The sequence below is a fragment of the Arvicola amphibius genome, chromosome 1 (genome assembly GCF_903992535.2).
Source record: "Arvicola amphibius chromosome 1, mArvAmp1.2, whole genome shotgun sequence".
Taxonomy (NCBI): Eukaryota; Metazoa; Chordata; class Mammalia; order Rodentia; family Cricetidae; genus Arvicola; species Arvicola amphibius.
The window spans coordinates 61,334,020-61,361,895 of NC_052047.1; the positions used below are offsets into that span (position 1 = coordinate 61,334,020).

At 48.3% G+C, this 27,876-nt stretch overlaps 1 protein-coding gene across 1 annotated transcript in view; it reads left to right on the plus strand.

The window, feature by feature from the left end:
- The first annotated feature begins 9,025 nt into the window (after positions 1 to 9,025).
- Positions 9,026 to 27,876, plus strand: part of Wdr1 (WD repeat domain 1) — a 36,277-nt gene continuing 17,426 nt past the window's right edge. The window contains exons 1-5 of the mRNA XM_038328976.2: positions 9,026 to 9,231; positions 9,519 to 9,640; positions 19,639 to 19,729; positions 24,652 to 24,799; positions 25,821 to 26,001. Coding sequence (XP_038184904.1) covers positions 9,216 to 9,231; positions 9,519 to 9,640; positions 19,639 to 19,729; positions 24,652 to 24,799; positions 25,821 to 26,001 — 558 coding nt within the window. The 5' untranslated portion in view covers positions 9,026 to 9,215. The remainder of the gene's footprint in view (positions 9,232 to 9,518; positions 9,641 to 19,638; positions 19,730 to 24,651; positions 24,800 to 25,820; positions 26,002 to 27,876) is intronic.

The window sequence follows — 27,876 nt, forward strand, 5'->3', positions numbered from 1 at the left end:
TCTGTCTCCGTCTTTGCACGACCCCCCTGGACCCAACAGATGCCTATCCCCTCTAAGTGGGTGGGGGTGAGATGAAGGAGGTGGGGAATTAGGAGAAGGGAGGGAAAGGAAACTGGGATTGGCATGTAAGATGAAAAATTAAGACTTCTTTCTTGTTAGCTTGCTGCTAAGTTGAGGGGACAGGTGCAGAGGGGGTCATTTGACACCACCTGGTGGCCATGACAGCACAGCAGAATGGAAAACAAAGCAATAGTAGAGGCATCTTAGCCCACCCCTCAGAGCATAAGTCTACAGATGTATAAACAGTTCAATTAAAAAAAAGTGTGGATTCTGACAGATTACTAGAACTCGGACAACTTTAGCCAAGAAGGTACAATGTTGGCTGAAGAATCTGTAAAGCACTGTGATTAACTCAACAGCAACCCGGGAAATTATATCTCCAAGACCACACAGGTGCTTTGAACAAAACAGTTTTCCTGAACAGTGGGCATCCTACTTCAGAAGGAGGAACTTCAGAACTTAATGGGCTTGCAAATGGATGTTGTAATGAGGCTTCAAATTCAGAGATCACTGAAAAATTGCACGAACAGCTGCTATTGAGAACCAGCAGTTCCTTTGCTGTGCAGATGACTTCTGATAAGAAAAAGCAGGGATGTCTAGAGATTGAAACTAAACTGGTTTGACAAAGCTTCATTGATTTCTGCAACAGGATCTGAACCTAGATACGAGACAAAAATTTATATTCAACACTGCTGAGAACTGAACCATGGGAACAGCTCCTTGATCAGCTGCAAAAGAAAACAGCCCAAGCCATTAACAATGTTGAACTGCTCAGAAAATGATGGAGACCAGTCAGTTATCGATCAGTGTGTCAAGTGTCCAGTAAGTCACTATGGCACTATAAAGAACTACGGCTTCTGGAAAGCTGCGAGCAGATGTAACTTAGGTATTTCTACACATTTTATCCTTTAACATGTGTTAGGTGGAGAACAACGGGGCTAACCCACTTGGGGACTCCCGCAAAGTAGAGAAGTTATTTCTGTATAGCCTATATACATATGCATTACATGTTTAAAAACTGAAGTGTGGTGATCCTTTTGAAATAGGATGTAAACTATCATGTGACAGGCTGCACTGGCTAGTTTTACTTTGTAACACGCGAGTTAGAACCATTTTGAAAGAGGGAACTTCAATTGAGAAAAATGTCCCTATCAGATTAGCTTCTGGGTGAGCCTGTGGTCATTTCCTTAGTTGATATTGGGGGACCCAGCTCACCGTGGGTGGTGCTACCTCTGGCTTGTAGCCCTGGGTTGTACAAGAAAGCAGGCTAAGCAAGCTATGGGTTGCATAAGGCTGTAAGAACTTCCTCAATGGCTTCAATTCCTGCCCAGACTTCCATGCTGGACTGCCATGTGGAAGTGTGAGCTTAAATAAGCCCTTTCCTCCCCAGCTTGCTTTTAAGCCATGGCATTTTATCACAAGTGGAAACCCTAAGACACAGGTAACATCCTGTCTGTGTTTGAAGCACAGGTTCTCATTTACATTTCTCTGGTAGTACACTTGACCAATTTCCTTTTCAAATAGGAAATAAAGTTGATGCAGGGAGACATTCCCTGCAAGGTAGTGAGCTCCTCTATGGTTGCAGGAGTCTTGCCAGTCCCTGTACCATAAAGGATAAACCACACTCAAAGCAGAAATTTGCTGCAGCCTTCCTCCTGGATCAACCAACTGATCCCTCCTCCCACCTCAGGATCTGCCGTTATACCCTCAGATAAGTTACTCCTCCCAAAAAGCTACCCCAGCTGCATGTCATTTCATGGTCCAAGTGAGTCAAAAGTAAGGCTAACTGGTGGGGGTGGGGTGGGAGGAAGAAATATGCAACTATGCAAAACTGACCCCACAACCCTCCTAACGAGGGTCTGTCAACAGACCCAATCTGGATGGTCTCGAGATTAGAATATTCTTATGAAAACAAAACTGACAAGATGCTCGGAGGACAGCAGCATCCAACCGCCAGGCTGGGACCAGTGCTGTCATACAGAGAACTGAAAACAATTGATGCAGGGAGACTGCCAAGTGCAAGGGGATGGTGCTCCAGGTCAAGGAACACTAAGCAGAGCCCATAGGAGGCTGGGGAAAACACTGAGCAGATTTCTTTCCATCTCAGGAGAAACCAGCCCTAGCATTCCCTTTATTTGGGCTTCTCTTCAAGACTTGTTCTTTAGGCCACTCTGGTTTGGAGTTCGATTATGGTTACCCTTGTCAACCTACTTATTCACACATGCAGGCCTAAAACTCAGTTCCCTTTCAGTGGACAATACTCAACTCACAGGGACGCAGATCAGAGTATACCTGCTAGCAGCAGGCAGAGCTCAGATCAAAGTTAACTATACTTATGCCTTCCCCTCAGCAGAGTTCACCACTCTTTAGAAAACAAGAGGAAGAGAGAAGCCTGCAGAGCATCCAGTTCATCTGCATCCCTTCTCCGTGGAAGCTAAGTACTCTTATAGATGTGTTTTTGGAAGGAACAACCCTCTGGTGGCTGTGACTCCTGATGTGGACTAGGGAGAAAGCTAACAGAGGAAGGCTTCAGGAGCAGCCACTGAAGACAAGGTCTGAGGGTTATCAGGAGCTGGAATGAAGTTCTGGAAGCTTCAGGACTTATACCAAGACCTTCAGCAGCCCCCGAGAAGAGGTCTGAGCTAGTTCCATAGGAAAAGGTTTGAAGGAGCACCCCCCACACACACACACACACAAAAGCATGTCCTGTGGTATAGTTTTCCCAGAGTCAGGATGAAAGCCGTGCTAATTAGACATGTAAGTCAGGGTTGGCTGGGTTCTGTACAAACAGATCTCTGTAGAAACAGTCTCCATGCAAACAGCAATGGGTTCTGCTACGACTCTACAATACAGTAACCCACATAAAGTAATCACTAGGCCAAGCCTCCAATAGCTTGTGTTGTAATTTGGGAGAAAAGGCAATAAAAGACACTACTGCAACAGAGCTCAGGTGGAGAGTTTTTTGTTTTTGTTTTGTTTTTCGACAGGGTTTCCCTGTAGTTTCTAGAGCCTGTCCTGGAACTAGCTCTTGTAGACCAGGCTGGCCTCGAACTCAGAGATCCGCCTGCCTCTGCTTCCCCGAGTGCTGGGATTAAAGGCGTGCGCCACCACCGCCCGGCTTGGTGGAGAGGTTTTTAATTGGGGAAGTGAATGGGAAAAGGGGGGAAAGGAGGAGAGACTCGGAACAGGAGTAGGAGAAAGGCACAGAGACAGACAGGCAGAAGCAGGAGATTTTGTTGTGGTTTGTTGTTTTGTTTTTGGTTTGAGACAGGGTTTCTCTGTAGCTTTGGGACCTGTCCTGGAACTTGCTCTTTAGACCAGGCTGACCTCAAAACTCAGATCTGCCTGTCTCTGCTGGGATTAAAGGCATGTGCCACCACTGCCCGGCTAAGGCCCACCTTTTTAAAAGAGAATGTAACGAATGTGCACAGAATGTGCTCTTAGTGGCTGCAGCTGAGGACGCACCCTGTCAGGACCCTAAGGGCAGGCCAGCACAGATGCCTGAATACTAACATCTTGAGCACAGTCAGGTGTTTAGCGGCTGCAGCTGAGGACGCACCCTGTCAGGACCCCAAGGGCAGGCCAGCACAGATGCCTGAATACTAACATCTTAAGCATTCAGGTGCTTAGCTGCTGCAGCTGAGGACGCACCCTGTCAGGACCCCAAGGGTAAACCAGTACAGATGCCTGAATACTAACATCTTTAGCACAATCCGAAGTTGTTCTTAGTGGCTGCAGCTGAGAACACACCCTGTCAGGACCTCAAGGGCAGGCCAGTACAAGCCTGAATACTAACACAGGGTACAACCGTACAATACACACCAGTCTCAAGAACCAAACTTTTGTTGTTTTTCGAGAGTTTCTCTAGCTTTAAAGTCAAGGGGCCTGGCTTTTCAACCTAAGTTGGAAGAGATGTACAAAACCTTTTAGCTTGAGTGCTACTAACACCAAGCTTACCTAATTGAAATTGAAGTTTATAAAAACCAGTCCTGTGTATTGGGCTTCTCTGTGTACTAAATAGCTCTGAAGACAACACTAATCTTGAACCCTAGTTGCACATCACTTATGTCTTCTGAACTTGGATAAGTCAAAACCTGCTACCCCTGCTTCAAAAAGTGTTAAACCGGGTGTAGTGGTATACTCTTTTAATCCCAGCAAAACTCGGGAGACAGAAGCAGACAGGTCTCAGAATGAGGCCAGCCTGGTCTACAAAATAAAAAGTGTTCAGACAGCATGCAGTCCATGCCCGGAGCTAGCTCTCCTAGAATGTGCACCAAGTAAGGTAGCAGAAAACATGGTCGGTCCTGGAAAACAGCTTTGGGTAGGCAAACTGAGGAAAGATTACTGGCCTCAGGATACCACTTTACCTGATAGAGCAAAAGGCAGGTGAAGGTTGAAGCTCCTGAGCTCCAGCACTCTAAAAAGGGGTGGGGGGGGGCTGCAGAGCTGTAGACAGTAACATCTCATAGCTACACCACAGGAGAATTTCCCCGAATGGTCATAGGACACGTGATTAGGTCCCTCCAAGTCTTTCAAAACAAGGTTTTCCAACTGCAGCAGTTATCCCTCACAGTCAAACCTCATAAGGACCAACCCTCGTGACTTCACAGGTTAGCTACTTGAGTTTCAGGAAATTGATAGGTAAGGAAGTTTCAGGAAATTGATAAGGAACTACAAATCGGCCCCATCACCTGAATTATAAGTAGATGTGACGTTGGCAGTGACAAAGTTCTTATAGTGACTACTGCAGAGGATCTTAAACAGTGACTGGGTCCACAACAGTCTTGAAAGCCAGTGTTCCGGTTTGTATTGCCAACCTGACACAAACCTCAACTTACCCGGAATAGATGGGGAACCTCACATGGAGCTGCCATGAAGTTTCACTAATAGCATCATCTGTGAAGCTATTGTGATTGACGTGGGAGAGCACTGTCCACTGGGCAGTGCCATCACTGGGCAGGTAGGGAGCCCTGGGTTGTCAAAGGAAGATGGTAAGCATGACGATCATGAATTAGATCAAGACAGTAAAGCAGTGTTCCTCCAGTTTCTACTCCAGGTTCCCACCTGGACATCCCCCTCAGCGATCGGCTGTGAATCTGGACAGCAAGCCGAAGAAACTTTCCAGGGTTCTTGGAGCAGTCACAGAAACTACGGCAGACAGGACACTGAGCTTGCCATGGGTGATCAATTGAAAAAGTATTTATAGACACCCAGGAGGGATACAGTTTAACAAGCTCCCTTAGGAATGAGTAAAAAATCTACTTGTTCTCCCTTCTCTAAGGGGTTTAGAATGCAGAGGCTAATAACTTCTGGGTAGGTTATAGAGAGGCTAGAATTCCTCTAACCAGTCCTCAGTCAAGGTTTTGGAAGAACAGAGCAGCCGATATTTTGGAACAGCTCAGCTCTCCCCACAAACAATGCGCCCTCCCCTGCCCTGTAAACAAAGTACTTGAAGCTCATTTCCCACGTATGATTTTAAAAGTCTTTCTAGGTCTCATCTAAATGAGCTTAACATTTCTTTTAAGCCTGGGTTAGATTTTAGGATTTACAAGATCCAAAAAGAACAGGCTAGGCCAAAGTGGGTCCAGCAATGAACAGCCACTTCTACTACTGTCAGGCCTCTTCAAGAGCACACTGACAGCCACCACAGCAGATAGAAGTGAGAATGCACTGGGGAGAGGCGACCCAATTCTAGCTATTCCAGAGGTTGGAGATGGCCCGAGTAGGGTTTACTTCAGCTCATTTAACAGACATGACTGCGTTACTGAAATTCCTTCAGAGGGTAGGCTGTGAGAAGGCAGCAAGACTCGGTGACAAGACTTTCTCAGAGACTCAAGTCCACACAGGTCTAGGCGGGCAGGAACTAGGCACCAGCCCCATTTCAGGCTGGATATAGGTGAGGAAAGCCCTTTCCTCTAGAGCTGGGCCGAAGAATACAAGGGCAGCAAGGAAGTAGTTGGATAAGCCTTGGGCATTCAGAACCATCTGTTTCCTGTTCCCACCACACAGGATCTCACAACTCCGGTGTATCCACTTAGTGGAAACAAGCTTGAGAGGAACATTCTAGCTGGGGGCTGTAAGATAACACACCCAAGGCCAATTAAGGGGTGCCACATTCCAATTCAAGTAACAAGCTAGCTTACCCAAGACAAACTATTCCAAGTCTTTCCGTATTTTCTGGTCCCTTGTTCTCAAGTAGCGTGCTTTGGAGTTGAATGCAAGTTTGTGACATTGTATGCTGCCCATTTCCTTCCTCACAGCAATGGCAATCAGCAGCTTCATTTCAGTTGTCTGGAAAGTGTGCTGATGGGGGAAGGGAGAAATGCTGTAACCAGAGCTGAACACCACGCACGTAGCATGTAAAGGGGGCTGACCTCAAGTGAGGAGTCTGGAATGGCCTAGAAGGAGCAGGTACAGGATGCTGAGCAAGGTGTAGGCAGAGCAGAACCACAACCATTAGGCAGTACCCACAGCTAGGCAGGACAGGTAACTCTGAACTTGAGGCCGAAAGTTGAGTAGAGGGGTAAGGTGACTAAGACCACACTGGCTATAGTTGATTCTATGTAGAACATAATCAGCTGGCTAAAATAGGCTCAGGTGATACGAGGCCACTTAGAGAGCAGGGCAGCACTCACTAGTAAGATGGAGATCCAAGGATTCAAAGCGAGTGCTCATAAAGACTGGATTTGATGAAGGACAGATGGGGGGTTGAGCATGGAAGTGGGCGAGGTTCTTGACATTAGAAGTATGAATCTGAGAGGGCTGATAAGAGCACTGGCTGCTCTTCCAGAGGACCTGGGTTCAATTCCCAGCATGCCACATGGCAGCTTCCAACTAACTCCAGTTCCAGGTGATCAACACTTTCACAGACATGCAGGCAAAAAAATTCGCAAGGAATGTAAAAATATGAAGCTGGACCACTCCCTAATCACGGTGGGAAAGGACATGCCGAAGCCTGCAGTGAGGGAGGGGAAGACAGGACATTCATCCCACTGTGAGAAACAAGTTGGCTACACATGGTTTCACGCAAGAAACAGCTGAGTGACCCTTACACTAAAGCCTGGAAAACGTGACACACGGCACACGATTTTTGTAGTGAATAAGCTGCCCCCAGTATCTAAATTCTCTGGAGCTTTCATTTAAATTAAGCTGAAAAATATACCAAGAGCCTGGATTGTCAGATGTTGAGAGCTTGATCCAGAAAGTACTTTTGTAGGGTCCCTCTTTTCGCTGCCAGTGCCGAGGCTTTTTGTACACAGGACCGTTACCAGCTTGTCACGCACCCGGAACTGGTTAAGTTACTCCAGCAGTCACCGAAGTGAACCCAGTTTTCTACCATGCTGAGTCGAGACTATAGTCTGGTTTTAGAAAGCACAACATTTTGTGCATTAGTATCTTTGCCTGTATCTTAGAAGGTGCCAAATTCCTTGGAATTGGAGCTACAGTTGTGTGGTGCTATGTGGGTTCTGGGATCTGAACCCGGCTCCTCTGGAAGGACAGTGCTCTTAACTGTTGAGTTACTTCTCCAGCCCTAGAAAGGTTATTTTTATCAGCTGTTACCCTTGAACAATCCTAATAGAGCAGAAACTCACAAGCCTACACTATCCTGTCCCAGAATTCTAGGATAGACATCTTGCTATTAGAGAAAACATCTTAGACCAGAGCCACCCGACTGTTTTTCGTCTACACTGCATTAAGGTAGCGAGTAACAAAGGGACTGTTTTAAGTCATAGTTGTAGTCAAGTAGCTACATGTTGCTGGTGGGCAGTTTGGTGGATCTTCGTTCAAGGCCTGGGACAAAGTAAACCATCAAAAATCACAGCAGGTGTGGAGAGCAGGCTAGGACCCTAGAAGTGTTAGTTTCAAGGTTGGAGCAGGTGAGAGTCATTGATTAGTTTCAAGGCTGGCACAAGTGAGACTCATTGAGAAAGGCTGTGAGAGTTAAGTCAATACTTTTGAGAGAAGTTAACCATGTAGGACCCCTAGACCCACAATCCTGGAAGACAACAGATGCCACAGACGGCTAAGGTAGCATTCTTGGAACCTTAATGTGTTAAGTCTCTTGTGCTCTAACACACCAAGTACTAAGGAAAGCAGGATACATTTTCAAGTAACCCCCGAGGCTCCCACACAGGACCTAGGACTTCAAGAAATTTGTAAGTCCTGTAGGCTGTAACTAGATAGCAATATATAACTAGATAGCAATTTAAGAGTAAAAGAAGCTAGGTCAGGCCATAAACAAACAGGTGAGTATCCAGGTGAAAAGGGTCCAACTGACCTGCAGAGTAACTAATTCCTAAGAGTTCCCCCTTTGAAAGGCCACATATCCCCGGTTTCTCAACTAGGGTTTCAGAGCTTTTCAGACAAGTAGCTGTTAAGTCTTCGTTTTACTCTGAGTCATTGCGAGGCTCAGAGCAAATTCCAGGCTTTGCTTTCTTTCCCCTTCTACTACAACAGAGTTTCAACCCTTATGCCTCCCCCGCTCCCACGCCATGTCCCCTCCTCCCCCCCCCCCCGTTTTAGAAATAACTCCTGCCGTCTTAGCAATTACATCCTTTGCTCTAGGCTTTTTTGCTACTAGGAAGTTTTAAGAGTAAGAGCAGGAAGAGAGCGAGAGTTCAGGTCTAGAGAGCACTAGGAAGAAAAGCTCCTAAGTACACCCAGTGAAAAGCGAGATTTTAAGAGCTATCTGCACTGCGGCTTCAAGTCTTTTGCGAGCCGGGGCGCCAAGCTGGCGAAAAGCTGGAGAACAAACGCTCAGCGAGCAGAGAATCCGGGCAGACGACCAGCGCCCGCCGACTGCTACAGCGGCCCGCGCCGCCTTTTCACGGCTCATGCCTTTGCGTCACTTCCGGGGCGGGGACGCACGAGGGGCGGGGCGGTGTCCGCGCAGGCTCGTGGGGCTGCAACCGCCGAGCCGAGCGCTTGACTATATATGGTCAAAGCTGGGGGCGAGCCGCGCCGGGGCCGCGCTTCCGGGTTGGGTTCGTCCGCAGCGGCAGCGCGCAGGCAGGGCAGGCGCGAGCGGGTCTCGGAGCCGGGCTTCGGACCGCCCCCTCCGCGCCCGGCACGCCCGGCGCCGCCTTCCGCGCCGTCCCCGGGCTCGGCCACTGCGAGGTCCCATTCGAGCGCGGCGCCGTAACAAGTGGGCGAGGATGCCGTACGAGATCAGTGAGTGCGTGGGCCTCGGCGCGCGGCCGCCGGCTTCTGGGGTCGGTGTAGGCAGGCTGGCGCGGCTGGGGTCGCGCACGGCTGTGGGGTGCGGGCCAGGAACCCCGGAGTGGGCGCTGTGGGCTGGGCGGGCCGGACTGCGCGACCCCGGGGCCTGGCCGCCACCGCCGCCGACCAGGAAGTCCGCCGGCCGCGCCCGCAGGCGGCAACAGGTGACCGGCCTGGGACCCCCAGCGCTGAGACTGGGACCACCCCTCATGCACCGTCCCGCGTTTGTGTCTCCCCAGAGAAGGTGTTCGCCAGCCTCCCCCAGGTGGAGCGGGGCGTCTCCAAGATACTCGGTGGAGACCCCAAGGGCGATAATTTCCTCTACACTAATGGCAAGTGCGTCATCCTGAGAAACATCGATGTGAGTACCCCATGCCCCCGCGGGGCCTGTTTCCGTCCCTGCCCTGCGAGCTACCTCCATCGTCCGGGAGACTTGCCCTTCCGCCCCCTCATCTCCGCTCCCCAGGCCAACCCGCTGGGAGGAGCCACGCCCCTTATGCCCAGGAGCCACACCTTGGAGACTCAAATTACTAGGCTGGACTGTTTGGTCCACCCCCCATCCCCCATTGACTGTGAAACTGAGGCTTGGATCAGTTTGGCTCTGGAGAGCAAGAGCTTTGAGTCCTCTGGTGCTTGATCACGGGTGGTTGGTGATTGGTCCTCTCTGAGCCCAGTTTCCGCATTGGGGAAATGGAGAGCGTGAGGTGATCCTCCACTTCCCCTGGCGGCCTGATTGACTGAATGAGCTGGTCAGCCGTTCTCATGCTGGCTGGGCCTGCCACAAATGGAGCACTTGGTAAATGGCTCTTCTGCTTAATCATCCTAATACCCTCGGCTTCCTGGTGTGCCAGAGTCCAGACAAACACACCCAGTCGTCTGAACTCCAACGGTTCTGGATTTGAGTCTCAGAGAAGAAACCGGAACTAGTGTATTCAGCTGGGTGGTTTCCTTCAGATGACCGCTGTTCCCAGGCCAGCTTTTTGGGAGGCCCTTGAAAATTACTGTTTTTCTTCTGTTGAAATGAGTCAGTCTGCCTCCTTTCCATCTCCAGGATGGCTAATCAAATCTTGTCTCTCCCCTCCTCAGCCCTAAGGAATGCTTTGGGGTGGAACCTGGAGGTGGCAGCCAGGAGCTAGGGGCACTAGCTACTACCATGCTTGGTGAAGGAGTGGTAGAGAGGTGGTGGTGTTAGTTGACTCTTCCACCAAGACTATCACCTTTAGCTCCTGCAGGCATGCCAGGTGAGGTGGCTCACAGACACCCATATCCTCCAAGAGCCTCCCTGCTGGCTGCGGGCAGACCCCAGTTTCTTTGTAAAGAGAGGTTGCATTCTGGACTGTGGTGGCTGCTGACTGTGTCTTTGCTGGTCTGATTAAGCCAGCCAGTCATCAGCCCCATGGTAGTTTCTGACCCCCCAAAGGATCATTGGGCACCTTGAGTGAGGTGGAAGTTTGGGTGTGAGCCTGCCTTGCTAGTTGCATGGATTCCTAGAAAGCTGATCCAGCCTCCTTAGAACTGGGGAAGGCTTGTCATGGACTGAATACTGTATTGAGGTCAGAAGGTTTTGAGAAAGTAAAGGGGAAATGGGGATGGCCACCTGGGAGCTCTGTGGATTAACAAAGATGTCAAAAGCATTTTCATATGCCCTGAGGCAGGTGGGAGGGGTATTTAGTTTTACCTCCTCCACAGTCTCTCTGTAGCACGAATAATAAAAACCCAAAGACAAATATTGGGGTTCAACCTGAAGGTCAGAAAAGCAGAGCAGCTAGCCACTGGCTCTTAACCTCCATGTCAGACCAAAAATGGGCAATCCTGCATCCACGAATCAGATTGAGAGTGAGAGCTGTCTCTTTCCGTCTTATATTCCGCTCTAGTTCTGGTATTAAAGGTGTGCACCAGCACTGCCTGGCCTCTATGGCTGGTGGGATTAATGTTGTGTGTAACTACTGCCTGACCTATATGACTGACTACTGTGGCTGCTTTGCACTGATGTTCAGGCAAGCTTTATTTATTAAAACATAAAAATAATAATATACCACTATACCTCCCTCCGCTTCACTCTGTCTATTAGCTTCCAGTGGGGAGAAGTACACAGAGTGGTCACGGGTGCTAGGTCAGCTCATCCCTTGATTCTGCTGGCCTGGTACTGTTAGAGGAGCAGTGCACAGGGAGGTTGAAAGGGGTGGGTTCACCTCCAGTGATGTGTAAACCTGCCAGTTTTTCCCTCCAGGCTTCACTTTTCTCTCCTGAAGGTGCAGCCACTTCTGTCCCATCCCCATCCACCCCCCACCCCCTGTTAAGTTCCTGGTGTACCAGGACAACATGGTATAGGGTTCTGTTACTTTCTGTTACTACATCCCTTTGTGAGCTAGATGTCATCAGGCATGCACTAATTTGCTGTTGTGCTCCTGGTCCTCAGAGATGAGATTAGATTTTTTATTAGGACAGACTACTGCTAGAGAAAATGAGGTGTGAATTCTTAGGAACATTCAGACTGCCGGAAGGGTCTGGTAGGAATCCAAGTTCAGGAGGGATGGAAGGCTAGCACCATATTGAGGAAGGTCTGAATGTCTTGTAGACTCCTGACTCATATGTGTCCCTGAACATATTTGGAGTTCTTGGGTGCCTCTTCCCCCAGATTGAACCCTATTCCTCTGGTGTTAAGGTATAAAAGCCAAGACTACTCTGAACCCCATAGCCACCATGTCACAATTCATTAGAGTCCTACAGAATCTGCAGACTCACCTTGTTTTGCTCCCTGCTGTATCCAAGTGTCATACTTGCTGCCCTGAGGTTTGTTCTTACTGTGCCTCCTGGAGCAGCTCTGACCAGTCTAAGTCTCCCCATGGCTTACACTCAGCAGCGTTGCCCAGTGCTCTTCCTCTGACCTTCCCTCCTCCGTCAGCTCCAGGCCCACTTGCCTGCGTCCTCACTCCTCACATGCCACACATCCTTCAGACATACCTCTCTCTAAGGACCTACTGGTGGTGTGGCCTTTGCCTGGAGAATTATTCTCCAATGTGTATAAGGCCATAAGGCCTGCTCCCTTTTGTCTCCTACAGTTCTGTTTATGCATTACCTCACTAGAGGGCCTTTATCCTAAACAGCATTTCTACCTCTGGCCTTCTCTTGCCTTCTGCTGGCAGTTAATGTGAACTCTATTTCTGTTGCTGTTCCTAAGTGTTCAAGGATGTTCTTTGCCTGCATCTCCAGGAAAGCGGGACTTTGCCTGTGTCGTTCCCCACATATCCTTACACTGGAACACCTGGCACACAGTATCCCAGCGAGTTCACCACATCTAGTTACTTTTCCTGTTAGAGGGCTTCACAATATAGCCAAGACTGCATAAAATTCAAAATCTGCCTGCTTCTGCCTCCCTGGTGCAGGGATAGATTGCACGGCACTGCTGTATCCTAAGTTTTTTGGTACCCACCTTTTGAACTTACATGAGTGTATTCTTCTCACCTCCTGCTGAGGCTGCCTGTCAGCTTTCTGTGACTGAAACAGCTTCATGAACCTGGCTTTTGTATTAGCTCGTAGGAAAGGTGCTCCCTGTTTCTTTTCCCATGTCTTATTGCCACACTTGAAGAGGAAATTCTCTTCAGAGTTAAAGCATGTGAAGATAGAGGGAGGCCATCTGGAAACTGGCATTTGAGAACTTTAGTTCTATCCCTTGACAAATGTGACACCCCCGCCCATCCCAAATGGGGAAAGAACATGAGGAGAACTTAAGGTATTTGGTTCCTGGGCTGCAGAACTAAGGTATATATCTGGGAAACTTGGTTATATAAAATCAGGTCTCAGGAAATGACACTCAGAGCAGTTGGACTAATCATGGGCTTGTCTTTTTGGACTGCTTGCTTGGAGGAGGTTGAACTCAAACCAGTTTTCATTTGGCACCATCTGTTACCAGCCTGTGCACAAAGGGCCCTGTGTGGGCCCTTGCAGGTGGGGGTGGGAGAAACAGGACTTGAAGACTAACAGTCCCTCTGTCCAGGTGCATGCCTAATGAGTTGCTGCTGCATTTCTAGGATGGCTGCAGCCTACGGGGTACAGGTTAAAGGGCATGGCATGCTCACAGAGCATAGTGTCGTAGCAAATTGAGTTCTATGCAACAATACAGGTTGTGTGTTTGATGGCCACTTAGACAGAAAGGAGCAAACAGCAACAGCCAGGAACTCCAGTCCCTTCACCCAATACCACCTGGTGGATGAGGACTAGACAAGGTGCTTCAACAGAAGGTAGTCAGGGTCTATGGGCTCTGGTAGGATCTATGGTTACCAGATGGGTAAAGATAGTGACTGCCACAACACGGATGAGGGAGAAGACTCAAGACAGAAGTCAGAGGCTGTGTGTGTGTGTGGCTTAGGCTACCCTTCAGTAGCCTAGCATTGCTTTTTCAATTTTTTGATGTAGGGTTTTTCTATATAGCACTGACTGTCCTGGAACTCGCTCTATAGACCAGGCTGCGTCTGCCTCTCAAGTGCTGGGATTAAAGGCTTGTGTCACCACTGCCTGGGCCAGCATTGTTCTTAAGGCCCCTGGAAGCATTCAAAGGTATTTGACAGTTTCAAGGTGACAACTACCCGTGCAGTTGAAACTAGTGTTTATGGTTTGAGTCTGTATGGTTTGATTCTGGAAGGCCCATTAGCAAGCTGGAGATAAATGCCTTGCTCAAAAGTCTTGTCATCTAGGTAGCTGTCTATTGTTTCTGGATATTTCTAGTACATACCCAGTAAGCCAGGGTGTTGCTTAGCTTAGTCCATGAGGTGCAAGTCAAGACTTCTGTCACTGTTTCCTCGGGGAGGGTGATTTTGTTCACAATCAATGTTTAAATACAGTGTATTGGTGATGTTCAACAGGTAGATGTTGCTGAACATTATACATATCACAGGGCCATCCTGTAACAGAAATACCTACTCCAAAATGGCAGGCGTGTCGGGTTTTGACAACCCTAGTAGATGACATTCTCTCACACACTGTATTAGCCATGTTATAAAAATGTTGTGAGTGCTGTAGAGCATGAGGAAAGAACCACTCATGCCAGAGAGACACAAGAACAGCTACTGAAGAAGTGGCACACTTGGGTTTTCAGAAAGTGGGCAAGAGTTTGCTCAGAGGAAGGTTTAGACAGACAGTAAATGGACAAAATCCAGACAGGAAGCCAATATACTGCACAGTGGCTTTGGTTTGGTGTGTATCTTCCGGGAGGAGCCGGGAGAGAGATGACAGACCCCTTTGGTATGAAAAAAGAAGCTGCAGCTAGTACTTGAGGCCAGTGGACAAGTGGTTCTGCTTCAGACTTGACTCTCTGAAGAGCTTTTTCTGCTTTGCATCTGTTGTCTCTGTGGAGAGTGTTGCCTACTTGTGACGTGTTTTTGAGAAAGATCCTAGTTCCCAGCTTTGATCCTGGACTTGCTACCTTCCTGAAAAGGCCCTATACCACCTCCACAGCCAATTCTACCTTCAGTCTCCACCCAGTCTAGAAACCCAGGACATATCTGGGCCGTCATTCCCTGTCAAGAATCTTCATCTCTTTGTACCCCTTACTGAGCAGGACAAATGCTGGAATGGAGGAGGAGTAATAGTTTTTAGATATAGCCAAGTTGACTCACAGAACATCTGTAGAAAGTTGTCCAGTTGTGCTGGTTCTCCCCTGACATCCTCCCTGCCTTGCTGTTGGTTAGATGGAGCCATCTCCCAATGGCTTATGCTCAATAGGGACTGGGCAGGTAGGAGAAAGTACAGAAGCAAGGTGGCAGCATCCTGACACAGTCCAAGGGTCACTGATGCTTTCAGGTTACACTAAAATACTCTTAGACCTGTAAGTGACCACCCTGCCTCCTCTCAGGACCCAGCTCTATCCAGCATGATAGCCAAGTACATGAGTGTCAGCCAGGGTGAGCTCAGGAACCAGACTGATGTTGATAACCAGCTGTGATAGGAAACTAAGACCAAATGGAGGAAGACTGTTATTTAAGGTCCTGCCCTTACCATAACTGGCCTGGGTCACATCAAGTCACTTAGTGTCATTGTGCCTTGACTTTTTCAGTTAGGTATTAGATTATAACTCACATCGTTTAACTCATATCTTTTTGAAGGGAGTGTCAGTAGCAGAGTCTATCCAGTGCCTGTCATAGTGAATACAGAGTTCTTTAGGATGATACATCATACTCACAAGTCCTGCTTAAAGTGTGTGGTCCACTTTGTATAGACGGTTGGTGGGAACTACCACATCGCAAATAATGTGGGTGTTTGTGGCCGTGTATGGTAATGTGGTACAGCACATCAGGAAAGGCCAGGTGGGCAAGGGGCATTTTGATACATCTTTAACTGGGACAGGGGGATTTAGGATTGGGAAGGAGACACACACTCTAGATGGAAGTGGATTAAGCAGTGATTGTGGAGCATGGGCTGGATGAGGGGTGTATCAGGGAAAGGACTTTGTACCATGGTAAGCAGAGGGTTCTGCTTTGGAGCCAGGGAAGGTGTCTGATGTGCTGTTTGGTGTCTGCCCAGTCAGGTTAACCAATACACAGTGAGTTATTGGGGGCATGACTGATCAGCATGTGAACCACAGCTTGTGGTTACTACCCAGGGTACTGTACCAAGTGAGGGTGGCTCTAAGGGACCAGTTGGAATCCTCCACTTCTCTCAGCATGGTGTAGTCTGGGGCTCAGCTTGGCCCAGGCATAAGTTAACGTTCTGGATGTGAACATGTGTGTGCTGTTTTGGAGCTGTGTGACTGCAGTAACACAGGGTTGGCATGTGCCACTGATGAAATAGAAGGGCCCTGTACATTGTGTTTAGCACAGGCCTGCCCATGACAGGATCTGCTCCCAGGCCCTGCCACCTCTAGCCTGGGAGTACTTAGAACACAGTGCCCTTCCTGGAAGTGTGTCTCCACCTCATACTGGTGAACAGTGGGTGGGTGCTCAGTGCTCGTGACCTTTGACAATTAATGAAGGCCCCTTTTGTGATTCTGACTGACCTGCCTTAAAGGTTTAGTTTGCATGTTCCCTCAGGTCCTCTGCAGGCTACCCTGGTTGACTTAGGCAAGCCTCTAGTCTAATCCTAACCTCAGCCTTTCGTCCTGGATGCGGAGCACTCTGGGCTGTACTAATTGCTGCTGCATTCCCAGGCAAGATATACAGAAAGGCCTGTGGTTCCAGGGCACAGGATGGGCCAACTGATGTCCAGCTCGGTGGATGGTAGAGGTATTGGTTAAATGGTTGCTGCTAACACCAGGAGCCACTGGAAGAGCTGCGTTGAAAATGTGTTGGGTAAAGATGGGTGTATTCAGCAGGGCTGGTGGATAGCCCTGAGCAACCCCTAGTGGAGAACCAGGCCTGGAGGCCCCACGGTGTCTCCATGTGGTGAGGTGGCACTTTGCTTTCTCCCAGTATTCCTGTGGCCTCTGACTTGATGGCTAGAGACTGATCCCCTGCTCCTTGCAGTATTGTAAGGAGGACATCTGGGCTGAGGAGCACTACCATGTGGAGGCTCTCCTAATGGTAACCCCAGCTCCAGCTAGGGTAGTGGGGCCCTGCACACAGTGGTAACAGCAGTAACCATGCACCTGTGTTCCTGAAATTGGTTCCTCAGATAGGCTGCTCCCTCTAGAGAGAAAGCTGGGTGCTTGCAGAATAGGGGTGGGGGTGTTTATGGTCACTCTGGGTGTCTTCTGACCTGGACCGAGCCTCCTGCAATGGGACACACAGTTAGTTACCTGGGCAGGGAAGCCACCCCACCTTCCTGGCACTAGTAGATGCTCCTGCTGTGAGCCTAGGGAGGTGGGGAGGAGGCTGCTGACTCAGATGCAAGTCATTATCTGTAATTTGGAGTCTTTTGACCCAGTTGTAGTCACGAGAGTGAGCGAGTGAGTAAGAGAGAAAGTGAATGATTCATCCAGCTTAGGCGGGATTTGGTGCCCTTTGGGGCTTTGCAAGCCCTCTACAGGCACCCTGACCATTTAGGGTCAGGAATGTTAGGAGCAGAATTTAGTCCCTTGGCCTCTGCCTCCTCTTCCTTCATTTTGGGATGCCTTTTCCTGCTGACTTGTTTCCTACCCTTGCAGCCTAGGAGGTCACCCAATTCCGCAGCTAGTGCAGGGTTTGTAGCCCTCAAGAGGCTTGTCAGCTGTAGGTGAGGATGGATGTATCAGGGGCTGGTCAGAATGTGAAACTTGGGCTGATTTGAGCAAGGGGGGGTTGCCTCCGTGAGGTGTGCTATGCAGGTGTCCAGCTTGACCTGACTAGTCCTGTGACCATAGCAAGACTCCCAGCATTCCAGAAAGCCCCCTGACTTCTACCAGGCATGCTATCCATAGCAGTTCCTGAGCAATTTTAATGGGGGTTACCATTTTAGAACTTACTCCCTGTGACATGAATCAAAAGTGTGTGGTCTCCTGGGTCTCCATGACTGAGGCTTTGGAGGTTCAGCTGGGTAAGGTGTTAGTTTGGTCCTGGTTCATTTTGTGTTTTGAACAGTGTTGTCTTGAGAGTGGTGGATATTCCATACCTAGTTTTCTTGTTCACCTGCTGATGGCCATTGGGGTTGTCCCCAGTTTGAGGCCCTCTTCCCATGGTTGCCTTCTTTGGGCATGGGGTTTTCTTTTTCAATTTATTTTTATCATTGGCGGGCATGTGTAGCATATGTATGGAGGCCAGAGGGCAACTTCCAAGTCAGTTCTCTCCTTCCACCTTCATGTGGGTTCCAGGGATTGAACTCAGGTTGCTTTATGCACTGAGCCATCTTGCCATCCCATATGTGTTTAATCTTCATATGTGTTTAATCTTCATAAGTATTACCTAGCTATTTTTCAACTGTGTCACCACGTTTTCAACAGCATTGTGTGGACAGACTGGTGCCCCTTCCCTCCATCCTCTTTAGCAGCTGGTGTCTTTGGTCTCATTGGTTCTTGTAGGTATGGTAGTTTTGATTTTCATTTTCTAAAAGATGATATACTGACTTGGTTCAATGCCCTCTTCGGATTCTTTTTTTTTTTTTTTTTTGTAGCACATGTTTATTCTATGGGTTAAGTTTTAGGTGAAAGAGAAAGACTGTCAGTGTTTTTCCCCTACCTCACACCATGTATTTAGCACATTATTTGCAAAGTGCTGTGATGGCTCATGGGATATCATGAAGCAAGTCACATAAATGTTGGAAAGGGGCAGGCACATTAAGGACTTGCAGGTATGCTGTGTGGAGAGGTGGGGCTTCCAGCTTTCCATGCAACCCCCTCAGGGATGTGGTAACTGCTATACTACAGTAATTACTACAAAAGAGCTGTGAAGCAGCTTGGCAAGTTGTAGAGGATGCAGAGGAGATGTCACTTAAGATGAGTGAGTGGTGGTTGCAGGCACATTTGCTGGGCAAGGGACCAACATACACAGAGAAGTGAGGTTGTTCAGGAGTCTCAAGAGGGGCTGCATTGTCTGGCTGGTGGTGGATGGTCTTAGTCTGTAGAGTCAAGGCTGTATGAGATCTCTTGACTAGGAATAAACAAACCTCTAGGGTCTTGGGAAGACAGGCAGGGACTTCAGGAAAAATCTTGGCACCCCCTTACCCTCTCCCCTGTGATCTCAACCTTGAGCCTGGGAAGCTGCCTCCTTTCCTAGAGAGTACTGGTCAGGAGAAAGCCAACAGCAGGAATCTGTATAGACAGCTTCATCTTTATTCTTTCCAGAAAGCAAGCTTAACTGTGGAGAGGCTGAGAAATGTCTGTGGCTGTGCTGGGAACTGCCTAGGTGTACATACTTTTGAGGGGGGTTTGGAATGCATGAACAGGGATCTGCTTTTATGAACTGGGGAACTGGGGAATAGAGAGCTTCTAGCCCCAGTTTCTACCCTGTTCTTGCCTCCGAGTCCAGCCATTTTTGATGTGTGCTATGGAACAGTGTAGGGAAGCCTCTTTTCTTCCCAAGTCTAGGTTTCTGACAGAAGGCCCCCAGCCTCATGCCTTTTCTGCTCCTGAACATCAGAACCAGGAGTGCTTGGATAAGATTGGCACTACTCAGGAGACGGTGTGGGAGTAGACTAGATGGAAGCTGTCAGGTGACAATGAATTCTACACAAGACAGGAGAACCATAGAACTCCTTAATCACTGTTCCACAAGTACATATTCATGGTGTATTAGAAAGTATAAAAAAGCAAGCCAGCAAAAACTGACCTCCGACTCCCTCACTCCAAGAGGCCAGATGGACATCAGTGGATGGACAGATATCTTTCTCGGACTTTGTCCATAATGGTCTCTAATGGTAAACATTGTGTGTCCTTGGTCTGGTCTTAGGTTGGAAGCTAGCGGCTGTAGTTGCCTGTACATTTCTTCCATTCAGCCTCCACTTTTCTCCCCACAGAACCCTGCTATTGCTGACATCTACACGGAACATGCCCATCAGGTGGTAGTGGCCAAGTATGCACCCAGCGGGTTCTACATTGCTTCTGGAGGTAACTTTGAGTGCCATTCTTGGACACATGTGTGGCCCAGATAGCACCTTTTGACTTGGGAATGGGGTGGGTTCTGGTTAAGGTCTTGGAGAATACCATTGACTAGCTTTAGTTAAGATAATGAGGAAACTAAACCTCCAGAGTGCCTGATGCAGACTGACAGTGGATACTTTGTAGTTTGCAGTGTTCCAGTGTTCTAGCTGGAGGTCAACAGAAACACTTCTGTGAGGCTTCTGGGTATCTACACTATGTTGTTGAAACTTGGCCTGGGCATGTCATGACTGTTTTATGTCAATCCACCAGCTGCTTCTTTCCAGCCAGCCCTGCAAGCAGTGCTGGCATTGTGTGTTAAAACCCGGCCTTTATACCATCCGGCCTGAACCACTGGGAACTGTGGCAGATGGGACAGGCAGTTTATTTACATTTGTGGGAGCTTACACTCTTAGCTCTTAGAAGTAGCATTTAACCTTTACAGGTAAGAAGCAGAAGCAGGGAAGGTAGAGTAATGTACCTTGCATCTCATTCATTTACCCACTCAAATTATTCATTAATTTTCCTCATTTAGATATCCAAACAATTAATGGCCTGCTTGCTTATCTGTTTCCAGCACAGGGAGGGAAGTGTGAATGAGCGATGGCTGGGAGTGAGAGCCAAGGCACTTGGTCAGAACAGGGAACACCAGGATCTTCAGGTGCTGTGGCCATCTTTATCTACTGCCCTCACACCCTTTGTAGTGGTGTCTAGGACATGGCAGACTGTAGGGCCCCCAGCTTACTCCTTACTGGTTGTATATTCTCAGTGTGATAATTTACATTCTTGTACCTTAATTCTCTGTGTGAACTGGGGCTGCAGATAAAACTCTCTGTGGGTTGAGGATCCAGCAAGGTGATGTATGCACAAGGGTTGTTAGGGATAACCATGGCAGCTCTCAGTGAAGCTGTCAGAGGCAGGACAGCAGGTGTGCTGTAATAGTGAAGGGCTGGCCTAGAAATCTGACACACTGTAGGGCACTTTACTGGGTTTGTGTTTATATACTTCCACTTCTGTAAAACTAAGATCTGGTGATTTTTTTTTTTTTTATAACCTTGTAGAGGTTTTTTCCTCTGGCCCCTCTTACCAGCAAAAATGTCTCTTCATTTAAACCCCAGGATTTGGCTGGAATGCCTTTTAAAATTGTGTTTAACACAGGGCTGAGTGCTCTAAGAAATCTATCAAGAGAGGAAGGTTGCTAGTGAGGGCAGCCACCATCTTGGCATAGCTCCTGCTTTGCCATCTCAGTCTGAGAGCCTTTGAGCCTAAACTTGACCTCACTATCCTCTTGGGGGCTGTTGGGCAAGACAGAAATCTGATGGCCTTCAGATTAGATGCAAAATCTTTGTAGGATGTGGGTCCTGAGGGTGTGGACAAAGGACAGTCTATGAAAGGGGACATTGGTATGGTTTTGATGTTCTTTTAACTCCCTGATTTGCTGGCAGAATGGAGGGAGCTCATGGGTGTAGGTCACATTTTCACATTTTCAGTATACTTCTTTGAAGAAGGCAAAGTGATTATGAAAGGTAACAGTGGGATATTTGCTGTGCACCTGAATGCCCTGGACTAAAAATAGTGTTAGCATGTTTGAATAAGGGAGGGGTAGAGAAGCTTAGGAAAGTCTATATACTGTCTTGAATAGGTTAGCTGCTAAAGGGTGTGCCCACAGGGTTGGGCATACATTTCCATCCCAGCTGGGGCCTTGTTTCTTTGAAATATGTAGATGTTATTAGTCTAGCTGGCCAGTATGTATTGGAAGGTAGAACCAGGAATACTAACTACATGAGAGGCCTAGGTCCCTGGAGCCTAGAAATACTAACTACATGGGAGGTCTGGGTCTATGGAGCCTGTGCCTCTGAGAAGCCCTCTAATCACAAGAGTCGTTTCTAAGGCAGTTTCAGTTTTCTTCAACATCTTGGGGTGATGCTGATGTTTGTCTGCTTCTCTATCCCCTTGATGATTGACAGTAATTCCCAGACTGCCCTAAAGATACAGAAGGATGCCTGATTTGGCCCATTGTCCAGGACAGGTTTCCTAAAGGAAAGACATGGCAGGGAGGGAGATGTACATAGACTAGCTCTCCTTGGGGAATAAAAGCTACTCTCCTCAAGTCGTCGTCCTCCCACTTCAAGCCCCATGGCATTTGATGAGCAGATATGTGCTCCCAGTACCACTTGTGTGGGATTGAAGGACGACACAGACTCAGAAGAATGGCTGTTCCTGTGGCTCTGCTTCCTGTCTTAAGTGTGAACATGAGTTTGCCTGAAAGAAGCCCATTCCTGATGTCACACTGTACTGGGCAGTTTTCCCCCTGTGCTCTAAAGACCAACAGATCACTGAAAATGATCTAGCTACTTGTCAACTATTCAGTCTCTTTGGTAACTACTCTGTCCCCAGCACCCAGCCTGGGACTTGGCCCCCATCCCATGTTTGATGAATGTTGAGGTCTACCCTGTACTGGCAAGTACCGGCAGTACCGGCGGTTGTACCAGCGAGTACCGGCGGTACCGGCGGTCGGAGGAATTAGGAAGTGACCAAGATAGTCCTTTTATAATAAATCAGTTTTAATAAAAGGGGGAATAAGGGAACTTACAGAACCAAGGGTCCAGCGGAGCAGCGGGTGACGCGGGGAATAGCAAACAGGCTCCTCCCGGCGCCCCGATGCTATTTAAGGGGTATCCTACTTCGCTGGGGCAGCCACGCCCCTGAACGCAGGGATTGGGCCAGCTACCCCAACACTACCCTGTTAGGTTGAGGTCTTGGTTTTGATCTCCAGGCTCTTTCTATCTCTTTCCTGTTCCAACTTCCTCTGAAAAGAGTGAAGTGAGCCCAGAGGAAGAGGCTGCTGGTCTGGTGGTAGAGGTAGTGCATAAATGACTGGATGCCAGTCAAGGGATGGCGCAGAGAACTACATGAAGAGTGGCAGCAGGTAGGCAGGGGCTAGAAAAGCTGCGTCCTGCCCTGCCTAAAAGAGAGGGACAGTGTGGGACCTGATAGGAAGAGACCTCTTGATCATGTATGCTTGAGTTAGTATGCAAATGAGTATGTGTGTGTATGCATGAGCATGTATCTGTGTGGTGCCTGTGTACATTTTTATTCATGAGTTATATGCATAGTGTGTATGTATGTGTGTAGGGTGCCCCTCTCTCTCTCTCTCTCTCTATATATATATATATATATATATATATATATATATATATGTATATATACATATACGTGTGTGTGTGTGTGTGTGTGTGTATATATATATATATAAAATATGGATTGCCTCTGTATGTTTGGGAGGGAAGGGCATTGCCTTTCCTATGCACTCACAGCTCCTCTTACTGCTGGCTTCATCCTTTCCTTGTTGGCCTGTTGGTTCAGTGACTGACTAACCAGGTCTCTATTTTTTCTGGAATATGCCTCAACACTGCTGTCTTCCTGGACTTTTAACGACAGGTGGATGGGGAGGGACTTTCTGGCACACCACTAATCTACCTTGTCTTCTGTTCCTGGGGATTGGTGTCCCAGCTGGACATGATATAGGAATAGCATTTCCAGTCTTGTGCATGTCCTGGTTCTAGACCAGTGGTTCTCAGCATGTGGGTTGTGACCCCTTTGGGATTGAATGACCCCTTTCACAGAGGTCGCCTAAGACCATTGGGAAACACAGATATTTACATTATAATTCATAACAGTAGAAAACAGTATGAAATAGCAATAAAATAATTTTATGGTTGGGGTCGCCACAACTTGAGGAATTATGTAAAGGGTCATGGCATTAGGAGTTGAGAAGCACTGCTCTAGACATTGGTCCTATGTTTGCTTGTTGTGGGGGTCTGTAGTGTGCAGAGCCTTAGTTCGTGGTTCACTTGGAACAAGAACTGATTGTACTCTGAAGACTGGTCTGAGATTTTACATATGTGACTTTTTTCTGACCTCATAGCAACCCAATGAGATGATCCTGTAGGTAGTGCTTTTACAAAGGAACCCTCTGTGAGGTCTTGGTGCGGTCCAAGAAGCCCGCATCCAACAGAGACAGATTCAGTCCCTGAATACTTGACTCACAAGGTCTGGATGCTAGCTGCTGCCCATGCTCTCCCCCACTTCTGCGAAGCCCAGAAAGGGAAGATGTTTTCAGCTTCTACTTCTATTCAGTGCTCACTAAAGCGCTGTGGCATCCTCAGGAAAAGCTACACCCTGCCTGCCTTCTTGGAGGCCATGTGAGCTTTGTAAACTTAAAGTGTTAGCTAAAGCACTCCCTTTCTTTCCATGGCACAGGCATGATGCTAATTTGGGAAGAAGTGGGTGAGGACCCCAAGTATTCCTTTCTTTACAATCTGTTGGCGGCATTCCATGGGGAATAACTCACACCATAGTCTGTTCGTTCTTTGTACCGCCCACCTCATCCATCTCACAGAAGCATCTTTCTCAGCCCCAGTTCTTACATGTGGGGAGGAGGGGCAAATGTTCAAGAGACTGAGATTGCACACCTGCCTGTAGGAGCAAGGCTTATGGTGTGCAAGTGGCCACCGGTTACCACGCATCATGGTCTGCTCAGCTGCACCTGTACCTGACAGGAGAGGCAGGCCCTGTAGCATTATCATACTTGAGAATTGGAGGGTTTCAGTCCAAGTGTTGTGGAGCCCATGCAATTGCTCTGCAAATCATACTGGAAACCGCATTCTGGTATGCTGAGATTCGGCTATCCCTGGGCTGTTTCTGATCCTACCAAAGGGTTGCTGGCCAAGTGGAACATAAGGGCACTGTGACAGCTATGTGGAGGCAGCACCTTGATTTAAGAGTGGCTGAGTACTAAGCCTGGACCAGAAGAAATGGAGCTGGTGCTGTGGCCATGCTTCCCTGGCTGGTGGTGAAATGTGGCCCTTCTACCCTGTCATGTCCTGCAGATGTCTCTGGGAAGCTAAGGATCTGGGATACCACACAAAAGGAGCATCTTCTAAAGTATGAGTACCAGCCATTTGCTGGGAAGATCAAGGACATTGCCTGGACTGAAGACAGTAAGAGGATCGCCGTTGTCGGGGAAGGAAGGGAGAAGTGAGTCATTCCCCTCAGCCCCTCCCTGCTCCCATCCCCATACTTGTGCTATGGCCTGCCCTTTTGTACGAAGAGGCTGCAGTAAGTAAGGCCCCTATGAGTTTGGACAAGTGTGACTCAGTTCCCGAGGATGCCAACATGCTTTCTTTTCCAGTGGTGTGACTAGTTGGAGCCACTAGCCCTTTCAGGGCCAATTTTTGATGTATCAGGGAGACTCCATAACACAGTAGGGATGTCATCAAGGCATAAGCACCTTCTCTTTCCACACTCTGATGTCCTAAGCCCATTACTTCCTGGAACTCTGGACTCTAGTTGTTATGCCTACATCCTAGGCAGCAAGAAAGGGCCTGGTGGTAAAAGAAATGTTACTTTATTGAAACACCCTCTAAGCCATTAGACAGGACCACTCAAAGCTGCAGTAAAAAGGGCTGGGCATGTTTTTTCTTGTAGATGGGCCCATATCCCGAGGTTCTCTGTGCGTGACAAAGAGGTAAACAGGTCCTGTTGGGGAGATGGCTGCCCAGATGGGACTAGTGACCAGCAGGGTGAGAGCTGCAGCCCAGGTTTTCTCATTAGCATAAAGTAGTAGCTACAGCAGTTTGTGGCCATAGGTGCCAGCACAGAGCAGACCAGTTCCTTTCCACAAGGAGGTAACAACTTGCCTATTGCCTGGCCTTCCTAGAGAAACTTAGAAAGTGATGAAGCCAGGAAGCTGTTCCCCAGTGCTGCTTCCTGTAGCACATCGATGTTGAAGGTGCTAACACTGGGCCAAACAGACATGGACAGCTGGCCCCTTTCCTGCATAGGTTCCATCTGTTCTGGGACGCCTTTGGACACGAGCTTGAAAGCCCCAAATCAGGCCTTAGAGCAATATCAGTCCCTAGAGCATCCTGAGGTAGGCGTGCAACATCCATCACAGGCCTGTGCTCCAGTAGCCTTCCCATTGGCTTCCCCATTGTCCTTTCTGTATTAATTGTTTTTTCTTTTTCCTCTTTCTCTCTTTGACCCTGATTGGGGAAAGGTTTGGAGCTGTCTTCTTATGGGACAGTGGCTCTTCTGTGGGTGAGATCACAGGACACAACAAAGTCATCAACAGTGTGGACATCAAGCAGAGCAGGCCCTACCGACTAGCAACAGGAAGTGATGATAACTGTGCAGCGTTCTTCGAAGGCCCCCCATTCAAGTTCAAGTTTACAATTGGCGTAAGTAGGCTTTCTTTTCTTAGGGTGGTTTTGGGTGAGTTTTGTGGTTTGTATGTGGGATCATGGAGCTGGGTGAATATGTTTAGATATGGATGCAAGAAAATTATTATGCTCTAAGTGCTATAATGTATAGGAAGCAGATTCAGTGGGGAAAATAGGCAGAGATGGAAGTGTTCCCATCCCTGGTCCTCGTAATCCTAGATTCCGGGCTGGACATGAAGGCTCCAGCAGGGAAGGGCATATCCCAGGATAATGTGAGTGCACATAGTACTAGGGTAGTAAATACCAGTATATTTAGCTCTGTTAAGCTGGCCTTTCTAAACCACCAAATTAGCAAAAAGGTCTGCCTCCAGGACGTCTGAGTTGGCCTTTAGGGTAACTTCACGTAGAGCAGAGATGCCCAAAGTGGAATTTGGTTGAGGAGTCAAGTGCTCAGCCTTTTTTTGAGGAACATTCAGGGTCCCTGCTCTGCAGTTGTCCCTGACTTGGCCAAGTGACAGGCTCCTCTCCCTCCTGTTTCCCATCACAGGATGGTGGTCTGTGGGGCCTTGTCCAAGGTGTAGCTGGCAGTGCTCATGTCCTGTCACTGCTCTAGTGCTCAGGCTGCCATTCTGGAGTGACGGTATCGGATGGGGGACAGTATTCAGGCTAACTAACACACTGGAGTGAGGCCAAGTGATTGGGGAGAAGGCTCTGTGACCTTGGCAGTCTTTACAGCTCTCTTGCTTGCGCTGGCTTTCCCATATACCATGAACAAAGCAGCTAGTCTTAGTTCTGGTAACAGGAGATGGATTGACTTTTGATCAGAAAGGACATGTCTTCTGTCCTTGAAGGTGGTTGAGTTTGTAGCTTCTCCAAGGTCTTCAGACTTATCTGAAGTGTCAGTGATTCCAGTGTCCATACTTCATTGGGGATTAAATGAGATACTATCCTTAAAGTGGCTTGCTGAGGAGGACTGTTAATTTTAGTATTTTAGTAACAAGTCATAAATAGCAAGCACAGAATCCCTGGCAGGGGCAAGGACAGGACTCATGTAGTAGGCCGTTTCCATAAACAGGTCTTGGCTAGAGTACGGATGACTATCTAGGGATCCTTTCTTTGTCATGAAGTCTGCTCTGCTCTGCTAAGTGAGGTCTGTGTCCAGCAGATGTGCTGATCCAAGTTCTTCTTAACCTTCTATAGCTCTCATCCTGGTCTGCTGTGGCTTCCATTGGGAGGTAGTGGCTGCATGGCTATTCTGGGAGCTTTGTTAAAAGATGTGGCTCAAGGTTGGTGTTCTTAAGCAGGGGTAGATGCCCCATGGACTCTGAGTTTGAGGAGTGATGAGCCAGCCAATCTCTGGGGTCTAATCTTGGGGAGGGAAGATGAGGTTTCTGCATCAACTGAAAACTGTCCTGCAGTTTTCTAGTGATACTACCTGCCTTCCCCAGACCTCCCTCCACACTCTTTAGGCTCTTGGTCTGAGCTGTGTGTGTGTGTGGGGGGGGGGGGGGGGGGGGGCGAAGGCTCCCTTTCCTGAAGCAAGAGTGGTCCTTTCATTTGCATGTGTGGATTGACTTGTGCAAAAGAACACAGCAGCTAAAGAGCATTTAATGGAGATGTGGGTTTAGGGTTTGTCGTTGGCAAGGAGCCTATGCATCTCCTCAGTTTTCTGTGTGAACTCACTGGGAGCCTGACTGATGCCCAATCCCCTTCTTCACATTCTCAGCTGGCCGTCTCTAGGTGGACACCACCATTTATACTGAAAGTCCTTGGAGCCTACAACCCTGGGCCCTGACTAGGCCTGGAAGATGCAGAAAGGGTTGTGGACCAAGGAACAGAGACCCAGGTAGCACCTGGCACAGAACTGATTGGTTCTGCTACCTTCCAGCTTAA